Source organism: Leopardus geoffroyi, chromosome C3, assembly GCF_018350155.1.
Source record: "Leopardus geoffroyi isolate Oge1 chromosome C3, O.geoffroyi_Oge1_pat1.0, whole genome shotgun sequence".
Classification (NCBI taxonomy): domain Eukaryota; kingdom Metazoa; phylum Chordata; class Mammalia; order Carnivora; family Felidae; genus Leopardus; species Leopardus geoffroyi.
The window spans coordinates 45,225,485-45,244,666 of record NC_059338.1 but is presented as its reverse complement, the minus strand read 5'-3'; the positions used below and the strand labels follow the sequence as shown (position 1 = coordinate 45,244,666).

The window sequence follows — 19,182 nt, the reverse complement described above, 5'->3', positions numbered from 1 at the left end:
GTGGCACATAAACATATGAAAGATGCTCAACATCATATGTCATTGGGAAACTGCAAATTTAAAAACACAAGATACTACTTATGCACCTATGAGCATAGCTAAAACTCAAAACACAAAAAATGCCATGGTGGCAAGGATGCATATTGCTAAGTGAAAGAAGCCAATATGAAAAGGCTACATACTGTGTAATTTCACCTATACAGCATTCTGGGAAAGGCAAAACTATAGAGAAATTAAAAGTTCAGGGGCTGCCAGGGGTTCAGGGTAGGGTCCAAGGGATGAATACATGGAACATAGGGGATTTTTAGGGTGGTGAAACTAGTCTGTATGTAATGGTGGACACATGGCATTATGAATGTGTCAAAATCAATAGAAGTGTTCAATAAAGAGTAAACCCTAATGTAAACCATGGGATTTAGTTAAAATAATGTATCAATATGGGTTCATTAATTATAACAAATGCACCACACTAATGCAAGATGTTAAAAATAACACTAATAAACACTGCGTTGGGCTGGGGCTTATATGGGAAACCTCTGTACTATCTGTTCAATTGTTCTGTAAATCTGAAATTATTCTCAAAACTAAGTCTATCTATACAGAGAACAGCTCCAAGGGTTTTGGCCTGAGCTTCAGAATGAATAGAGTTGCCATTGACAGACTTGGGGAAAACTGCAGAAGGACCAGTCTAGGTGACAAATTGAGTTCTTTCTGGACATGTTATTTGAGGTACCTTTTAGATCTCAGTGGTGATATCAAAAAGGCAGTCAAACATGGAGAGTTTGAATTGAAGACATAAATTTGGGGGTCCTCAGTATATCAATGATATTTAAAACTGGAACCAGATGAGGTTTTCTAAGGAATGAGTATGAGGAAGAGAAAAGCTCAGAGATCTAAGCCTTAGAGCATTTTAACATGTAGAGGCTAGAAACCTGAAAAAGTTCAGCACAGGAGGCAAAGAAATGGCAAGTGATGGAGAGTTATTAACCTCCTCAAATCCCCAAGTTATACTCTGCACTAATAGCCGATCATTTCCTATCTCTTCGGATGTGTGTATTTTAATTGGAGTCTTTAGAGAGAATGGAAACAAACATTACAATTCCTAATATTCTCATTCAAATAATTTCCCACCTTTGTGTCAGGATATACCTGTGTCTCTCAAAGGCCTCAAAGAGGCAAAACCCCTGCTCTAACTTTCTCTTGTCTTTGGATTCCATTCTGCCTCCCTTGATCTACTACTGCTTACCTGGAGGGTGGTTACTTTTCTCATATTCTGTCTGTCTCTCCTTCCCCCCCACTTCTTCCTCATTCTTCCAACCCTCATCTCTCTCACATCACACACATACACAAATACACACGCACACACACCCTTGTTCTAGGGCTTTCTCACCAGTTGCAGACAGGTACTCCTTCTGCCGTTACTAATACTCTGTCATAATAAACCATTTGCAATTTTCAGGCTCTCGGTCTTCAATACCTGGCTCATGATGTTACTTCTGCCAGGAACTTGCATTCCTATCCCCATTCCATATGACACACCTACACATATTTCAAACAACTGGTCTTTCAAGAACGTTCTCAGACTCCCCCACCTCCCACACCACCAGCCGAGGCTGGATCTTCTCCCTCTGCAGTCTTCCTCAGTGCCATGTATACACCTCTCATTACATCTCTCACACTGGATATAAACGCCTGTTCGTCTCAGCTCTAGACTGTGAGCATTATGAGGGCAAGGTCTGTGATATTTTGTACCCCTTACGTCCAATACATAACAGGCACCCGGTAAATGAATAGAAAACCTAGAAAATACTGCCTTTTTAAGCACCTCTAAAGGCAAAACCTGCTTCTACTTTGCTCTAGTCTATAATTACATTTATGTTCATTATACTTAATGTTAAATAAAACTATAATTATATACATTTTTAACATTTTTACTAAAAGGTACATTACTTTGGTATAAGAACAATAAATAAAATATTAATTTTTCCCTACACATCTCAGTGTTTTAAAATATGGGTTCTTTTTCTTCTCCTAATAAAAACACTGACATAACATATTTAAAGATAAATGTTTGGTCCATTTTTATTATCTGGGTTACTGCTGTGAAAACATAAACAGCTAATATTTCTAAAGTAATCATGTTCTTTAAAAAGGGAAAATTACTATCAATAGTTTTTAAAAAGAATTATTTAAAAGCTGTATTAATTCTAACAAAGAAAAAAGAACTGCAGCTTTTTTGATTCAATGTTGGAAGAAAGGTGAGTGCATTCTTTTGAAAACAATGTAGGGGCCCCCAGGTGGCTCAGCCAGTTGAAGGTCTGACTTTGGCTCAGGTCATGATCTCATGGCTTGTGAGTTCGAGCCCCGCATTTGGCTCTGTGCTCACAGCTCAAGCCTGGCGCCTGCTTCAGATTCTGTGTCTCCCTCTCTCTCTCTGCCCTCTCCCTCTCACAATCTCTCCCTCTCTCTCTTTCTCTCTCTCTCAAAAATAAAGATTTTTAAAAAAAATTTTTTAAAAAGAAAATAATGTTGTACTAAACAGGTTGATAGGGCTTAATAAGCTGAGCATCAAATTTTAAAAAATCACAGACTACGAATCCTAATTTTGGCTCTGACACTCATTTCTATGTGTAATGAATTGTTTTCACCTCTCTTACCACATAAATTCCCTTAACTGTACCAGGATCAAGGATCTTGATGGAAGAGTGTTGATGAAACCAAATGACTACAGTTCTTAGACTGTTAGCCTTGCAGCTGCTGAACTAGCAGATGCCCAATTTGGTATATGGAATGTTGAACCTTTTTCTAAGTTTCTAGAGTAATATTCAGATTGGAAGGTACTAAGAAAGAGAACATTCAGAAACATTTTCTCTCAGATAAAATGGCTGACGGTACCCATTTTAGAGAGGTTATCAATCACCATAAATCAAAATAAATGCCACTAATTTGTGGGAGTGGAGGGATGAAATGGCTGCTGGAAAATCTATCCTCACACGAGCTATCCACTATCCTCTGGACCAAGAGGAGAGAACCGTTTATAATTTAGTCAGGTTTCAAAAGGATGAATGATTAATTCATATTACTAAGCAAGGAATTACAATTCTTTGTAATATAAGAAATCTACAGACCGTTTCAAAAAACAGTATCTTAACTATCCTTGGTTTTCATAATTGCACAAAATACTTCACTCAGCTTTTTTTTTAAAACTTGTAATATCCATAAACACAGATAAGCATAAAATATGGCAACTGTGGTTTCAGTTTTCAGCACATCTCTCATTTTTACTGAAGAAACTAAATTGACATTGAAATTGGGAGATGACACAGGCTCTCTCAGAAAAGAAAACTCATAGTTCAAAAACAAAAAAACAGGCACCTGGTTGGCTCAGTCAGTAGAGGACGTGGGGTTGTGAGTTCAAGCCCCACACTGGATATAGAGCTTACTTTAAAAAAAAAAAAAAAACTTGAAAAAAAATTTTTCCTCATAATTTGCTATGTGTCCTGGTGTAAATTAATCAAGATACTCTCACACTGGGGCACCTGGGTGGTTTAGTCGGTTAAGTGTCTGACTTTGGCTCAGGTCATGATCCCAGAGTTCATGGGTTCGAGCCCTGCACCGGGCTCTGTGCTGACAGCTCAGAGCCTGGAGCCTTTTTTGGATTCTGTGTCTCCCTCTCTCTCTGCCCCTCCTCTGCTCATGCTCTGTCTCTCTTGCTCAAAAATAAATAAACATTTAAAAAAGAAAAGCTAGTTTCACATTTACAGCTACCTATAATACTACTACAGAAACCTGTCATACCATTGTCCTAACTTTGTTATAATATACTTCTCCCATTTAGGAACATTCAACAAATATCAGTGGCCAAAGAGAAGCTAATCAAACTATTTGACTTCATTTGCTACCGTAGCACTGAAAAAGATCTCTGGCTTTCATTAGGATTCCTCTGGTTACCTCATCTTTAAATTCATCAGATCTCTTTGACCTCAGTGAATTCATTAATATGATTTTATACCATTGCTGAGTCTGTGGAAACTCTACTCAGAACATTTGCTGTCATTTACCAATCTTGCTACATGGATTCCTAGATTCACTTTAGTAAGAAATAATGTGCAGTACTTCCCATTTGCATATACCATCCAAATATATAACTTAATATAGTATTTTAAAATGTAAGCTAGAAATCATTCTACAGTAGCTTTAAGAGGTATTTTTAGATGAGAGAAAAAGGAGATGTGTCCTTTCCTGAAAGAGACACAAACAACCTCCTACTCCATCAGCATAATTTTCCCACTACATAGTCGGATGCGGGCACTTTACCAATTCTACTTCCCCACTGGAGATCAGCAATTAGTATTGAATCAATATTTTCACAAGGGACTATTATACACAAGACCTTCTGAGACTTGAAATATACATCAAAGTGTTTTAACTATAGACATATATCATATATAACTGCTTTACAGAAATTACAGGTAGCAAAGTGTACTTTTGCTCAAAGTAATGCATTTACCCACTTCCACTCAAATACACATTCACTCTTGCAAGAAACTGTGTAAATTAAATCATGTCCAAAGCCTGGGAAAACAATTAGGAAATGGATACAAAAACTGTTCAGGCATTCTTATAAATTCACACAGATAAAACATTAGATATTGACTAGAACTGTTAACTTTTAAGGTGTCAGTAAATATATATATACACCAAAAATAAATAATGGAAAGAATAAGCTATGCAAATACCCATGCTACTCTGCACTCAGTGGTCAGGGAGCAAAGTACCTACTGAAGTGATTTTAAGAGATACAGTGAGATTGTTCATTATCATCACTGGGGAAATGCTTTATAACTAAGTTGTCGTTACCTATGTAAATGATAGACTTTGGGCCAGTTTTACAAACAACAGACTCCAAAATTTAGGATGTAAATAAAGAAGACAGCTTATCATGCCTTCTATGCTATATGTCATTTGTAGACAGCATGGGCTTACACCTCCAGCAAATTTCTAACTCCTCTGGCTCTCATGCTTTGTATACTACCCAGATTCCCTAGTAATAAAAATGTGATTTAATGTTTTTGAGGGATACAGAGCGTGCACACATACACACACATGCATGCATGCATGCATACCATCAATCAAGCAGCTAAGCAGCATAGTTTAGGATAGTGATTTACAACTGGGTGTGCTCAGGTTGATTGTGCAGTGTGTGACAAGTAATTTGTTTCTAACAATAAAGTACCAAAGTTGGCAGGTTATGATTCAATATAAAATTAAATAATCATCATTCTCATCCATTTACATTCCACCATGCTTTCCTAAGTGAGAGTCAAAGAGAGAAGTCAGCATCAAGAAGTCCTGGGAACAATACAGGACCAAAGCCTATAATACTAATACTATGTGTCTATGCAGCAATCCAACAAAAGTGAACTGGAATAGTGAGTCAAAACAACTATAATAACAAAGGTTAAAACCACCAGCAAAAGCTAAGCACTAAGTATCGATAGTTACTAAGATCACACAGAGACGTAACCAGACATTATATGCCTACCAATGGAAGAAGAGACCACCAGCTATAGTCTTACTAATGTGATCAAATTAAATCTATAAACCCTCTGGTTGCAGCTGCCACTTTGCAGCAAACACAGAGGACAGGGAAACATGTTGCAATGCACCATGAGTGAGCAATTAGCAAACCCAGACTATGGGAAAGTACACAGGTCCAACTGCCCAGATTCTTTAACAGGAAAATTGCTAAGAAAAGAAAGGGATAGAGGCAGAACCAATACATCAGGGCTAGTAAGCTACTGGTCTGTGAGCCAAATCTGAACTTCTGTTTTTGTAAATAAAGTTATATAAGAACACGGCCACACCCACTTGTTTATGTATTGTCCATGGCTGCTTTCACACTAACATGGCAGAGCTGATGAGTTGTGACAGAGACAAAAGAGCCTGTGAAACTAACAGCCTTTGCTATCCAGAGCTTTATGGAAAAAGTGTGCCAATCTCTACTGCAGATTAATGGAGATTTATAAGATACGACAAAAAAAATTTAATGGGCAAAATTCATGAGACACAAAGAACTCTATAAATTTATTTGCAGAGATAAAGTTGATTTTAAATTTTATATGGAAAATAAAAGGACTAGTATAGCAAAAAAAAAAAAAAAAACAACTTTGAAAAAGAACAAAGTTGAAAGACTTACACTACCTGATTTCAAGTCTTCCTATAAAGCTACAGTAATCAAGACAGTGTGACACTGACATAAGGACAGACACAGAGCATAGCACAGACTAGAGAGTCCAGAAAGAGAAGCACACACACGGTCAACTGAGTTTCAACACAGGTGTCACAGTAATTAAATCACACTGGAACAACGGGACATGCATTTGCAAAAACAAAAAAAGAAAAAAAGAATCTTGACTCTTAGCTCACACCACATATAAAATTCAACTCAAAATTAACCACGGACCTGAAAGTAAAAACTAAAACTGTAAAATTTCAAAAGAAAACATAATTGAAAATTTTATGACTGTGGGTTAATAAGCACACACTTCTTACACAGAACCCAAAAATGACAAACTGTAAAAGAAAATAAAAAGATTAAATTGAACATCAATCAAAATTAAAACCTCTGTTCCTCTAAAGAAATTAGTAAAAGTCATAGACTAAAAGAAAATATTTTCAAAAAAATATTTGATAAAAGAATTGCATCTAGAACACATAAAGAACTCTTACAATTTATGAAGAACACATTACAACCTTTAAAATTTAAGCAATAGATTTGCGCTGATACTTGACAACGAAGAGGTACGGGTGGCAAATCTGTACATGAAAAGATGCTCAACATCGTTAGTCATTAGGGAAATACAAATTTAAAGCCACAATGAGATATCACCACTTAACTGAATGGCTAAAATTAAATAAACTGATTATCCAAATGGTTAAAACTAAATAAACTGATCATCCAAAATGATCACCCAACTGGAACTTTTATACTTTGCTGGTGAGTATAGAAAGTAACACAGTCACTTTGGAAAATAGTTTGGCAGTTTCTCATAAAATTAAAAATATATTTACCATATGAACTAGTTAGTAATTCAATGCCTAAATGTTTACTCCAGAAAACTGAAAGCATATGTCTACACAAAGACCTATATGAGAATATGTACAGTGTTTTCATCCATAAAAGCCCCAAACTAGAAACAATCCAAATGTCCAACAACTGGCACCTGGATAAACAAATGGTGGTGCATCCACATAATGGAACACTACTCAGCAATAAAAAGGGGCACACTACTTTAGGCAACAGCATGGAAGAATCTCCAAAGCATTATGCTAAGGGACGGAAGCATGACACAAAGGTTATGATTCCATTGATATGACATTCTGGAAAAGACAAAATCGTAGGGATTGATGACAGAGGAACATGAGGGAAGTTTGGGGAGAATTGTGTATTGGTTACATGACTATACATTTATTAAAAACTCACAGGTCTATTTCCCTAAAATGAGTGATTTTTACAATATATAAATTTTACCTCAGTAAGATTGACTTAAAAAAAAGGCACAACTTGGGGCAGCTGGGTGGCGCAGTCGGTTAAGCGTCCGACTTCAGCCAGGTCACGATCTCGCGGTCCGTGAGTTCGAGCCCCAAGTCAGGCTCTGGGCTGATGGCTCAGAGCCTGGAGCCTGTTTCCGATTCTGTGTCTCCCTCTCTCTCTGCCCCTCCCCCGTTCATGCTCTGTCTCTCTCTGTCCCAAAAATAAATAAACGTTGAAAAAAAAATTAAAAAAAAAAAGGCACAACTATACTACAGGGAAACACAAGGAAATTATTACTATAAAACTATGAATAACAGTTACTTTTGTGGGAAGGAGAGGGTTATGCTTGGAACAAAGCACATGGAAGGGGTTTGGGGATAGCTGAAAAGAGTTCTATTTCTTTGCTTGATGGTAGTTACAAGGATTCAAGATGTTTGCTATATAACTCAATCTATACATTTTTATTGTGCAGTTTTCTGTATCTGGTTTTATTTTACAACAAAGATTTAAGACAAGAAACAACGTGTTGGCAGGGATATGGAGGAAAGGGAACACTTGTGCACTGTTGGTGGGAATGTAAACTGGTGCAAACAGTATGGAAGACAGTATGGAGGTTCCTCAAAAAATTAAAAATAAATACCATATGACCCAGTAATTCCACTACTGGGTATTTACCCAAAGAAAATGAAAATACTAATTCAAAAAGATATATGCACCCCTAGGTTTACTGCAGCATTATTTACAATAGCCAAGATATGGGGTAACCCAAGTGTCCATCAACAGCTGAATGGGTAAAGATGTGGGATGTGTGTGTGTGTGTGTGTGTGTGTGTGTGTGTGTGTGTGTATACATACATCATATATATGTAATATAAATGATGGAACATTACTCAGCCATAAAAAAAAGAATGAAATATTGGCATTCACAACAACATGGATGAACCCAGAAGATATTATGCTAAATGAAGCAAGTCAGAAAAAGATAAAAACCATATGAATTCACTTAAATGTGGAATCAAAAAAACAAAACAACAAACAGACATAAACCCAGAAATAGACTCATAAGTAGAGAACAAACTGGTGGTTGCCAGAGAGAAATGGGTGGAGGGTAGGCAAAATAGGTGAAAGGGATTACAAACTTCCAGTAATAAAATAAATAAGCCATGAGGATGAAAAGTGTTACATCAAGAATACAATAATTATATAACTTTGTATGGTGACACATGGCAACTACACTTACCGTGGTGAACATCTTATAATGTATATAACTGCATTATACTAACTACATTATACTAACATTATACTATACTACATTATACTACATTATACTAACTACATTATACTAACATAATACTATATGTACTATACTTCAATAAAAAAAAACACCAATAAAATAGAAAGAACTCTAATAGCTATGAGACTTCACTACCTACTATGAAACCTTGGTTCAACTCACTTAATCCTTCATTATCTTTTGGAAACAGCAGAGTATAAATAAAGATACATTTTTAACCTCAGCTTTTTATATGTGAAATTGGGATAAAATAAGTTCTCTATATACTATTTAGAATTTTAATACTGATGAAATGAGAGTATACTTAGGAATATACTTTGAAATATTGTAATGTCTACAATGCAAAATACTCTTACAACCACAAGTTATAATCTACAGTATCACTCCCCCTGCTTAAAGCCCTTCAGTGACACCATCCATCTGGCAGCAAGTTTTACAGTGTTCTTTGTGGAACCTAGGACTCAACAGACATGCTTCAGGGTCAGGGACTCATGTACATTGCACAGATTGTGCCTTGCACAAGAATGCCTGATGCAAGCAGGTCTGAAATCCGGCTTATGCTGCTTGCCAAGCCTTAAGTCCTGGTGAAGAGACTTTTGTCAGTCCAGGAGTATCTCTAACTCAAAGGCACTCTCTGAGCTAGCTGTAGCCCTATTCAAAGACTCCCCCATAAGTTAATACATTCTTTTTTGTCAAACAGTAACAATGTGCACTGTCTGAAAAGCTTCTGCATAGTTAAGACAAACCTCCAATGAGCACATCTTAGGTTTCTCTTTCCCTGGCTACAAATGGAGTTGAGCCATTTGAGTTCCTTTTCTGTGACTTGTCTGTTTCTGTCCATGTTTTTTGTTGGGTTGTTTTTCCTGGAGTCACATAAGTTATTCATATACTATGAATTTGTCAGTTATGTGTCAGTAAATGTCTTCTCCTACTCATGAAAACTTACATATTATGAGACTATAAACCAATAGCCTTTTTTTGTAGTTTTGAACTTTATTTTTTTTTAGTATTATTTATCGTCAAGTTGGCTAACATACAGTGTATGCAGGAGCAATTTACTAACAACCAGTAAAAGGGAAGGTGTAAATGCTAGAAGTCCCTGCCATTCTACGTCTAGACTTTCACCAGAGAAACTCTCATACATGACATCAAAGATATACTTATGAGGCTCTTCATTATAGTACAACCTTTGATAGCAAAAAATTGAAATCAGTGATGGCTTTCATAATCTAGGTAACCTTTTCTGCCTCATTTCCCATACTTCCCTATTTTCTCATGAGTTCTATTTACTCATTTCTTCATCAGCTACCTTATCCAACATTATTAAGCATCTACTCTGAACCAGACACCATGCATACAGCCAGGCAATCATGCTTAATTACTTGTAGTTGTCCTGCTAAAACATGGCCCCTTACCACCTTCAAGAGGTTTTTCCTGTCCTTCCTCTGGATCCTGCTACAACCTTCTATAAAGTACTTTTCCGTACTTGTACTCCATTATCCTTGTTATTCAATTACCTAACAATAAAGTAAGTTGAGACAGTCCCAAATTACACATTTAATGAAATCTCAGAACAAATGAGAATTGTTTTTATTAGATTCCATCCAACAATTACCAAAAAATGAAATAAAATTTATTTTCCACGCCAATATTTAGCGCTAGAACACTATTTTTAAGGAGATGTTTTAAGTACCATCTGATCTCATTTACATGTGGAATCTTAAAAAAAAAAAAAAAAAGTCCCTAGATACAGAGAACAGATTGGTGGTTGTCAGAGGCAAGGGGTAGGCAGTAGACAAAATGGGTTGAGGGAGTCAAAAGGTACAGGGTTCCGATAAAATAAATAAATTATGGGGATATAATGTATAGCATGGCAACCACAGTTTATAATACTATATTGCATATTTGAAAATGGCTAAGAGAGTAGATCACAAAAGTTCTCATTACAAGAAAACAAATTCTGTAAACTACATAAGGTGACAGATCTTGACTAGGCTTATTGTGATCATTTCACAATATATACAAATACCAAATCATTATATTGTACTTCTGAAAGCTAATATGATGTTGTATGTCACTTATACCAAAAAAGGGAGTTGTCTTGATTAACATGGTATCCCCAGTACTTAGATCACTGCCTGACACATAACACTCAATAAATATTTGGTAAGTAAAGACTAAAAAGCCTATTATATTATATGACAAATAATGATGTTTACAAATAAACACAGTGATTTATTATTGAGAAAAGTAAGAGCTGTTAGCTCTCTTATATATATTTTTATGGTGAGCTACCCTCACAAGGTCCTACCCAAATACTTTTTGGACATATCTCAATGAATTTCTTACCTATGCGAGGCTGCCAAAGATTTAAAGCCAACAATTTTCTCCTCTATGTTACTAATGAAGGAAAATTCCTACATTAACCACAAATGTCGGAAATTACAGCATTACTGTTAGATACATAACATTTTATATATAAAGCATTCATGGAAGTAAAAACAGATAAAAGTATGCCTACTACCTAAAATATCATTCCTGCTAAAGACTGAGGAACCATACCAAACACACACTCTCTCATTCACACACACAAATCTTTATTTGTTAAAAAGTTATTTGCATACTTTGAGTTGAGAAAATTTTATGCCATAAAAGGCATAATAAATCTAATAGGTGCTGAGCCTCATTTATGCTATTTTCTATATTATTATTCTACTGCATAATATAACTATGAATATTTATATAAAAACCAATATACAAAGACTTAAGCCCTCTGGGTTATTAAATGGAAGAGTGTAAAAATGGCTTACTAAGTTATCCTTTTAACTAATTCTATTTAAGAAGAAAACAAGCTTTATGCAATAAAGCTGGAAAATCAATAATCATCAGTTGGCAAGAACTAGAAATTAATAGGACTCAAATTTGTACCTCTAGACTTATGAAATCATTTTGATTCAAATAGACTACTGATTTTATTTTTTAGGATTAAGTTCAGGTTAATTAAAAATGGTAGTTCCTTGTCCAAACAAATAATATAACAATAATACTAGATAATATAGTATTTGTTGCAATAACTAAAAGACACAGAGGGGGAGTTTTAAGGAATGAATTATTAAGTCTTTTAGATATAGAAAGGCTTGGAAATCATGCTAGTGAAAAATACAAAGTATCAGTGATCAAATTTGATGTCAACTCTATCAACTATTTGTGATCCAAACACACACAAAAATCTCACAATAAAGGGCCTCTAAGAGAAGGGTGTGAATAGCCTGATATATCAAAACACAATTCTCATAACGAATTATACAAAGCCATACAAAAATACTAATAGAAATCTAAAAATTAGTGTAGTACAGTTTTATGGAATATAACAATAAAAATAACCAATTATAATAGCTTTGATTTGGAAGGGATCTTACATATTATCTATGGATAATCTAGACCCCTCAATAAAGGACAAAGAAACTGAAACCCAGAGAAATTAGGTATGTCACCAACCATCAAACAAAATATTAAGTGTCAGTGCCAAGACCAGAACCCAGGTCTTAAGGTTTTAGTCCAGTGCTCTTTTTACCTCGATCATAGTGAACTAGAAAAAACAGGTATTTATCAAAGTCCTTCATGTTGGAATTTAAGGTGCTATGCCGTCTTCCACGCTTAATACAACTACCCAAATATAGCTATGTTTTTATTTGTCCTTTCTTCCTGACTCACAAGCTCAGAAGCTAGGATCCTCCTCCTTTAGCTCAATATTGATCTCAACTATTTCCTTGAATCCATCCCTTCCCATCTCTCAAGAATGTTGCTCCATGATGGGTGCCTGGGTGGCTCAGTCGGTTAAGTGTCCGACTTAAGGTCATGATCTCACAGTTCATGGATTCCATCCCCGTGATGGGCTCTATGCTAACAGCTCAGAGGCAGAAGTCTGTTTTGAATTTGTGTCTCCCACTCTCGGCCCCTCCCCATTTCACACTCTGTCTCTCTCTCTCAAAAATAAACATTAAAAAAAAATTTTTTTTAAGAATTTTACTCTATCAATAATTTTTTTACTCTTCTATTTTCAGCCTTTCTGAATGACAGTTCACAGGACAGCTGGCTTCCCTCAGAACAAGAAAGAGAGACAGAGTGCCCAAGATAGAAGCCATGGTCATTTGTAATGTCATCTTAGAAGTAACATCCCGTTGTTTCTGTCTCATTTTATTTGTTACAAGCCAGTCAATAAGCACAGACCACACTCAAGGACAGGGAATTACACAAGGGTGTGACTACCAGAGTACAGGAAGCCAGGTTAGAAGGTGCCTGCTACAGCTTCTAAAGGAAAAAAGCAGGAAGGGGAACTTGATAACCAGATACCAGGACTTCTGAAGCAGAAATTACGAAAATGTGGCACTGGCACAAGCATAGGTATATTGACAAATGGAATATAAAGAGAGCCCAGAAACAAGCAGCAAATGCAAGTAGAAAAAAATGATTATCCACATGAAAATAAAGTTCCTCCAGGAACCCTCTGTTTGTTCTCCATATTTAAGAGTCTCTTATGTTTTGTCCCCCTCCCTGTTTTCGTATTATTTTTGTTTCCCTTCCCTTATGTTCATCTGTTTTGTCTCTTAAAGTCCTCATATGAGTGAAGTCATATGATATTTGTCTAGAAAGGAAATATTTCTTAACCCGACACAAAGACATTGATTATTAAAAATATGTAATATGATTATATTCAAATTAAGAACTGTTATTCATCAAAAAAATACCTGAAAACAGATTTAAAAACCAGGAAACAACCAAAATGATTATTATCAAGAATATATAAAGAACTCCTACAAGTCAATGAGAAAACTACAAATAATCCAATAGGCAAAGGATATGAACAGGAATTTCTCAAGAAAAGAAAAAATAAATATATAAATAAATGTTCATTATCAGAGATCAGAAAAATGCAAATGAACACTACCAAGAGATAACTCATTCAACCGGCAAAAATCTCAAAATCTGACAATACTAAATGTCAGAGACAATACTACTCCAAAATATCTTGTTTACATTGCAGGTAGAAAGTGAAGTGAGGCAACCACTTTGGAAAACAGTTTGAAATTATCCCCTAAAGTTGAACACTACAAAACTCCATCATCAGGAGGGTGGATGTGAAAACTATGGTACCATCACACGATGGAATATAATACACATACAGAACAATGGGTGAATTTCAGCAGTATAATATAGAGTGCATAAAATCAACCTCAAAAGATTACATGCCCTTTATATAAGGCATATATACATATGCCTTTTTCTGGGAAACAGAGTAGGAGGAGACCCACAAAGTTAGCTCTAAGTTACTGCCAAGAATCTAGTTTTGTTTTGGGAGGTTGATTTGGAGAATGTGTCATGAAATAAAGATATGTTTTCCAACTATGTGTAACTAAGATTTTTTAAAAAGGTTTAGAAATGCATGACACTTTCTTTGATTTCAACTTGCAGGTTAATCACACTCTTCCCCAACATCTAAAGCAAAAATACCCGTACCAATTATTATGGTATATCTTAAAATATCTGTGTTTCAACTGTAAGGTCTTGCCTCCTTATAAGAATGAAGACATTTTCTGTTTCCTTAAGGACAGTATTTCTAACATATATATTCCTTCTCTGAAAAAGTACTGACCATACAATAAGTGCTAAATACTTGTTACATGTTTATATTTAACTCAGTCCTCAAATAGCCCAGAGTAAAGCTATGATCTCTGTACCCTATATTCCTTTAAAAATATTTACTACTGTGAATTTAATGATTCCTGGTGGAAAGGAAACAACCTGATAAAGACCAAAATCACCCGCCTACCTGTTATGGCTAAGGGAAGCACTGATGGGTGTAGGCACCACAGTCTGTAATCCTTCTCCTTCTATCTCAGTACCGACAAGGCAGATGAGCTGTAGATCTGGTAAGCCCACACAATTCACTTCATGCCAACTTTTACCTGAAAGTACATCATTGAATGGACAATAATGTTAATCAAAAATAAAAGATAAAATTCTAAACTTCCACCTAATACTCTGCTGAGCAAACATCACCCATAATATTATCTTCTCTTCACTTTCTAGTATTTTCTGTTATCCAGTAATTCCCAAAGTATATGAATAAAGAAATGCCATAGCCCAACCCAACCCTCCAGCCCCCCCACCACAGGCCCAACAACAAAACAATAAAACAAATAACTTACTCTCCATGAGGTCCAGGTAAACCAAGAATGCTATGTAAACTTGGCTGGCATCTCCTATATCTAATTCCATCATTTCTAAATACTGGAAATGAAAATGTAATTGTCAGAGAGGCGAGAATGTCTTAATATTTTCTTTCACTCGATCAATTACTCATTACACATATACAAAAAAGTAGAAGACTTTCTTCTAGGTATAGTGCAAGTTAGAAGGCAATTAATACCTGATCCCCATCTCTAAAAAAAAAAAAAAAAAACCCTGAAATTGTTAAGGCAAACACATGCACACTTGCAACTGTTAGGCAAATAAGAACTCATGACAGTAAGTGATGAAAAACCAGTGTGTAGAATAAAAAAGAAACCATGACACAAGTCAGAGCTCTACTCAGGTGGATCAGTTTGTGAATGTTTCATGGCAGAGATGGATACAAGTTGGGCCCTGAAAGGCAGATATGATTTGAGGAAATAGAGAAGTCAGGGTAACAGTGTGAATAATCACACACAGGTGGGAATAAGCCACACATACTCAAGGGCCTCTAAAGAAACCTATCTGCCAAGAATAGAGACTTTAAAAAAAACTTTAAATGTTTATTTTGAGAAAAAGAGAGAGAGAGAGAGAGAGAGAGAGGTAGAGTGAGTGTGAGTGAAGGAGGGGCAGAGAGAGAGGGAGACAGAATCCCAAGCAGGGTCCACTCTGTTAGAGCAGAGCCTGATGTGGAGCTTGAACTCATGAACCATGGGAGTCAAAATCAAGAGTCAGACGCTGAACCGACTGAGCCACGCAGGCGCCCCAAAATATTTTTTAAATAGGATTTCTGTTGCAGCATGTTTGTGGAAGCCACTATTTCCATGATCTCTGTTTGCCTGTGAAGAAAGTCTGCTAAAATACCACTCCTGCTTCATTCAGACTTGCTGGTCAGCGCTCGGGGAGCATTCTTCAGTGGGCTATGCCTGCAAGGGAAGCCTGAGGTTTTCCAACTATCCCAGTGACTCAGTGGGTGAGCAGGCCTAAAGTAGAGGTGAGGCATCGGCAGACCCACATGGGTATAAACTTTCAGTCCTTTCTCCGACTAGCTTTGTCCTAAGTGTGTACAGGTCCGGGAGAACAGGGGTTTTATTAGTTGTCCCCCTCATACCTCAGATGTGTTTGAAAATGACAATGAAAAGGTGACTGGAGACCAGGTTGCAAGGGTCTTGATAGTCAAACCAAAAGTTTGAATTTTACCCACAAAGAAACACTGAGGATTTCTAAGCATGAGACAAATATAATGAAATTGATGTTGCATACTATATATATTTTATATATACTATATAGTACTTACTAAATGTTCAGTGCTTTACATTAACTGATGTAATCCGGTAATGACCCTCTAAAGTAAGTACTATTACTATCCCCATTTTACAAATGAGGAAACTGAGGAACAATGAGATTTGAAAACTTCCCCTTGGCCCCCCTCAAAAAATCACAAAGCTGGTGACATAACAGGTTTTCAGAGTCCGGCAGTTACTCAAAGTCTCAGGCAGAGAACTATTGGGTTCATGCTTCTTAAGGGTGTTATGATTATTCTTTTTTTTTTTAATATAATTTATTGTCAAAATGGCTAACATACAAGGTATACAGTGTGCTCTCGGTTTTGGGGGTAGATTCCCGTGGTTCATCACTTACATACAACACCCGGTGCTTAGTCCAACAAGTGCCCTCTCAATGCCCATCACCCATTTTCCCCTATCGTCCACCTTTCCAACCCTCGGTTTGTTCTCTGAAGAGTTTCTTATGGTTTGCCTCCCTCCCTCTCTGTATATATTTCTTCTCCTTCCCTTCCCCCACAGTCTTCTGTTCTCAAGATCCACATATGAGTGGATCAAGATCCACTCAAGTTTCTCAAGATCCACATGAGTGAAAACATATGATATCTGTCTCTTTTTAGGGCACTGAGTAACATCTCCATGTTTGTTTTTCTCAACTTGACCAGGAATAAGGGGACAGAGGAGGAGGATAAAATCAAGAAAGAGAACATGAAAAGGGGTGAACTCTTTTTCAGACTTCTATCTTCAAAAATGTTTCTTTCCTTGACTGTTTTTAGATAATTATCTATGACATACTGCTCCCCAGCAGAAGACTGCAATGGTACTAAAGTTACTAGACCCCTCTCTGAGATTCCTACAAAACCCCCATCTCCATTCACTGTCCGTTCATTGTTTGGGACATTACTGGTCCAAGGCAGCAATTTGCCAAAGAGAAGCAAGCAAGGTGCTCTATCTTCTTTGCTGCTTTACCAAAAAATACACCCTTATTGTTAAGCAGTTTTGCTTTGGGGAAGTATTCAAATTTTAAAAGATATCAGAAAAATTAGGAATTCGCACTTCAGCAAAATCAACAACGGCACACTCTGGGCTCAATGCTAAGTGCAAACGTAGCTGTGCCTAAACTTTTATCTTCTTATGCATCCAAGGCTCGCAGACTGTTTTTTGCTGTGGTTGTTGGGTTACTGCAAGGATTAAATGAGACCGTTCTCAGGAGGAACCCTACGTTATTATTGGGCTCTGCCTTGAGAGGCGCTGGATTTAATATCTTGCCCTGGAATGGCTGGGGTGCGTGTGTGTGTGTCGGAGGTGGGGTGTCCGAGCAATAGTTCAACTCTGGCTGGGTGTGTGTGTGTGTGTGTGTGTGTCGGAGTGGGGTGTCAGAGCAATAGTTCAACTCACTGAAACCAACAAAAACAACAACTGGCTGCAACAGGCAGTGTGCACACGGGTCCCCCTCCGCGAGGTTCGCGCGCAAACTCGGCGCCAGGGCCCCCAAGGCAGTCGAGGGCCGAAGGGGCGGCGCGGCCTTCCACCTGGGGTAGGGGCCCGAACCGGCGCCCTGCTCCTCTCGCGCCTTCTGACCTTAGGGTGGGTGCCCATCCAGGCGTCCTCCGGAGCCCATGAGTGGGCGCCGCCGCCGCGAACGCCGCCTGGGCCCAGGCCGCTGCAGCCCGGCGTGGGCTCGGCACCGCCGCGCTCCTCCATGCCGGGCCGGGCGGCGAGCCAGTGGTGCACCGCGCCCCGCGCCCGGCCGGAAGCAGTGGCGCGCGCGGCTGGGTTCCGCTTCCCCGGCGTGCGCTGCCTCCTGGCGGAGGGGCGCGGATCCTCAGAGGAGGAAAGTTCCATCGGCCCCTCCCTCCGGCCAACGGAGCTAGCGCCTGATCAAATGCGCTCTATAGTTTCCCTCTGTGCTCACTCAAATCTGGGCAGATGCTTGGGGGAAGAAAGTTCAAGAATACCCTTAGCCCAGAAGCTCTTAATTCTCCTTACAGCAGAGCTATTTGCAGCCCCGTTGAGAAAGTGGGGAATACTTCAGGCCTCTGCCTTCAGCATTGGCTCCAGGGCTCCTTCTCCTGAGAAAAGGAGAAGCCTCATTCATTGCCCTGTCATGTAAGTTTAAAGTGTGAAAGTCGATGAGATCTCTGTAGAAGAAAGTGGAAAGAAGAAAGACCAGACTGCCAAGGGCCATGTTTTTAGGCTGGATACACCTCTCAGGATTAGAGGAGCAGAGCCTGAAGCATAGACTTGTTGAATGAGCCGTCAGAAAACTAAGATGCAAAGCGCAGTGAGTATGTGACGTGGAAGCCAAGGATGAGGAGTTTCAGATAGGCAGAGTAGGACATTTTAAGCATTTATGGCTTTACCGTGAGTGAAATGGGGAGACACTGGAAGTTCCTGTTACGTTTGAACAGGATCCCTGTGACTGGGGTGTTGAGAATAGATCTTAGGGCGCAAGAGTAGAAAGAGGGACCTGTTAGGAGGCTGTGGGATTAATCAAGGTGACAAGTGACTCTGTAAGATTCAAAGTCCCAGGAGGGGATAAAATTCTGTTTTCAAACGCGACAAAGACGCTACTAGACCATCGCCCAGCAGAAAACATCAGTAAAACTTGTACATAATGCTAAAAGCAACTACCTGGATATACTAAAATGTGAACAGAAGCTTGCTGACTCTGGTAGGAAGGGCAAGTTTGCTTGGAGAAGGGCAGATGAGGAACTACACAAGGAAGTTCCCCTTTCCTTGGCATTCAGCTTGAAGCTAAGTGCATTCCAGGAGTCAGGCTCAGCAGCATCAGGGGTACATGCAGAAAACGTCTCAGTTTTGTTTTGTTTTGTTTTG

At 38.0% G+C, this 19,182-nt stretch overlaps 1 protein-coding gene across 10 annotated transcripts in view; it reads right to left on the bottom strand.

Annotated features, from left to right (window-relative positions):
- TSEN15 (tRNA splicing endonuclease subunit 15) overlaps nucleotides 1-18,148 on the bottom strand; it is a 179,119-nt gene extending 160,971 nt beyond the window's left edge. For 8 of the 10 annotated variants that reach the window (XR_006705804.1, XR_006705806.1, XR_006705798.1 and 5 more), the window contains exons 1-3: nucleotides 17,926-18,148; nucleotides 15,040-15,121; nucleotides 14,661-14,796 (exon numbers count right to left, since the gene is read on the bottom strand). Coding sequence is in view for 1 of the 10 variants with exons in the window: in XM_045452662.1 (XP_045308618.1) it covers nucleotides 14,661-14,796; nucleotides 15,040-15,121; nucleotides 17,926-18,048 (341 nt within the window). In the remaining 9 variants the exon portion in view is untranslated. The remainder of the gene's footprint in view (nucleotides 1-14,660; nucleotides 14,797-15,039; nucleotides 15,122-17,925) is intronic. The other 2 variants (XR_006705807.1, XM_045452662.1) reach the window with 2 other exon arrangements.
- Nucleotides 18,149-19,182: the final 1,034 nt, after the last annotated feature.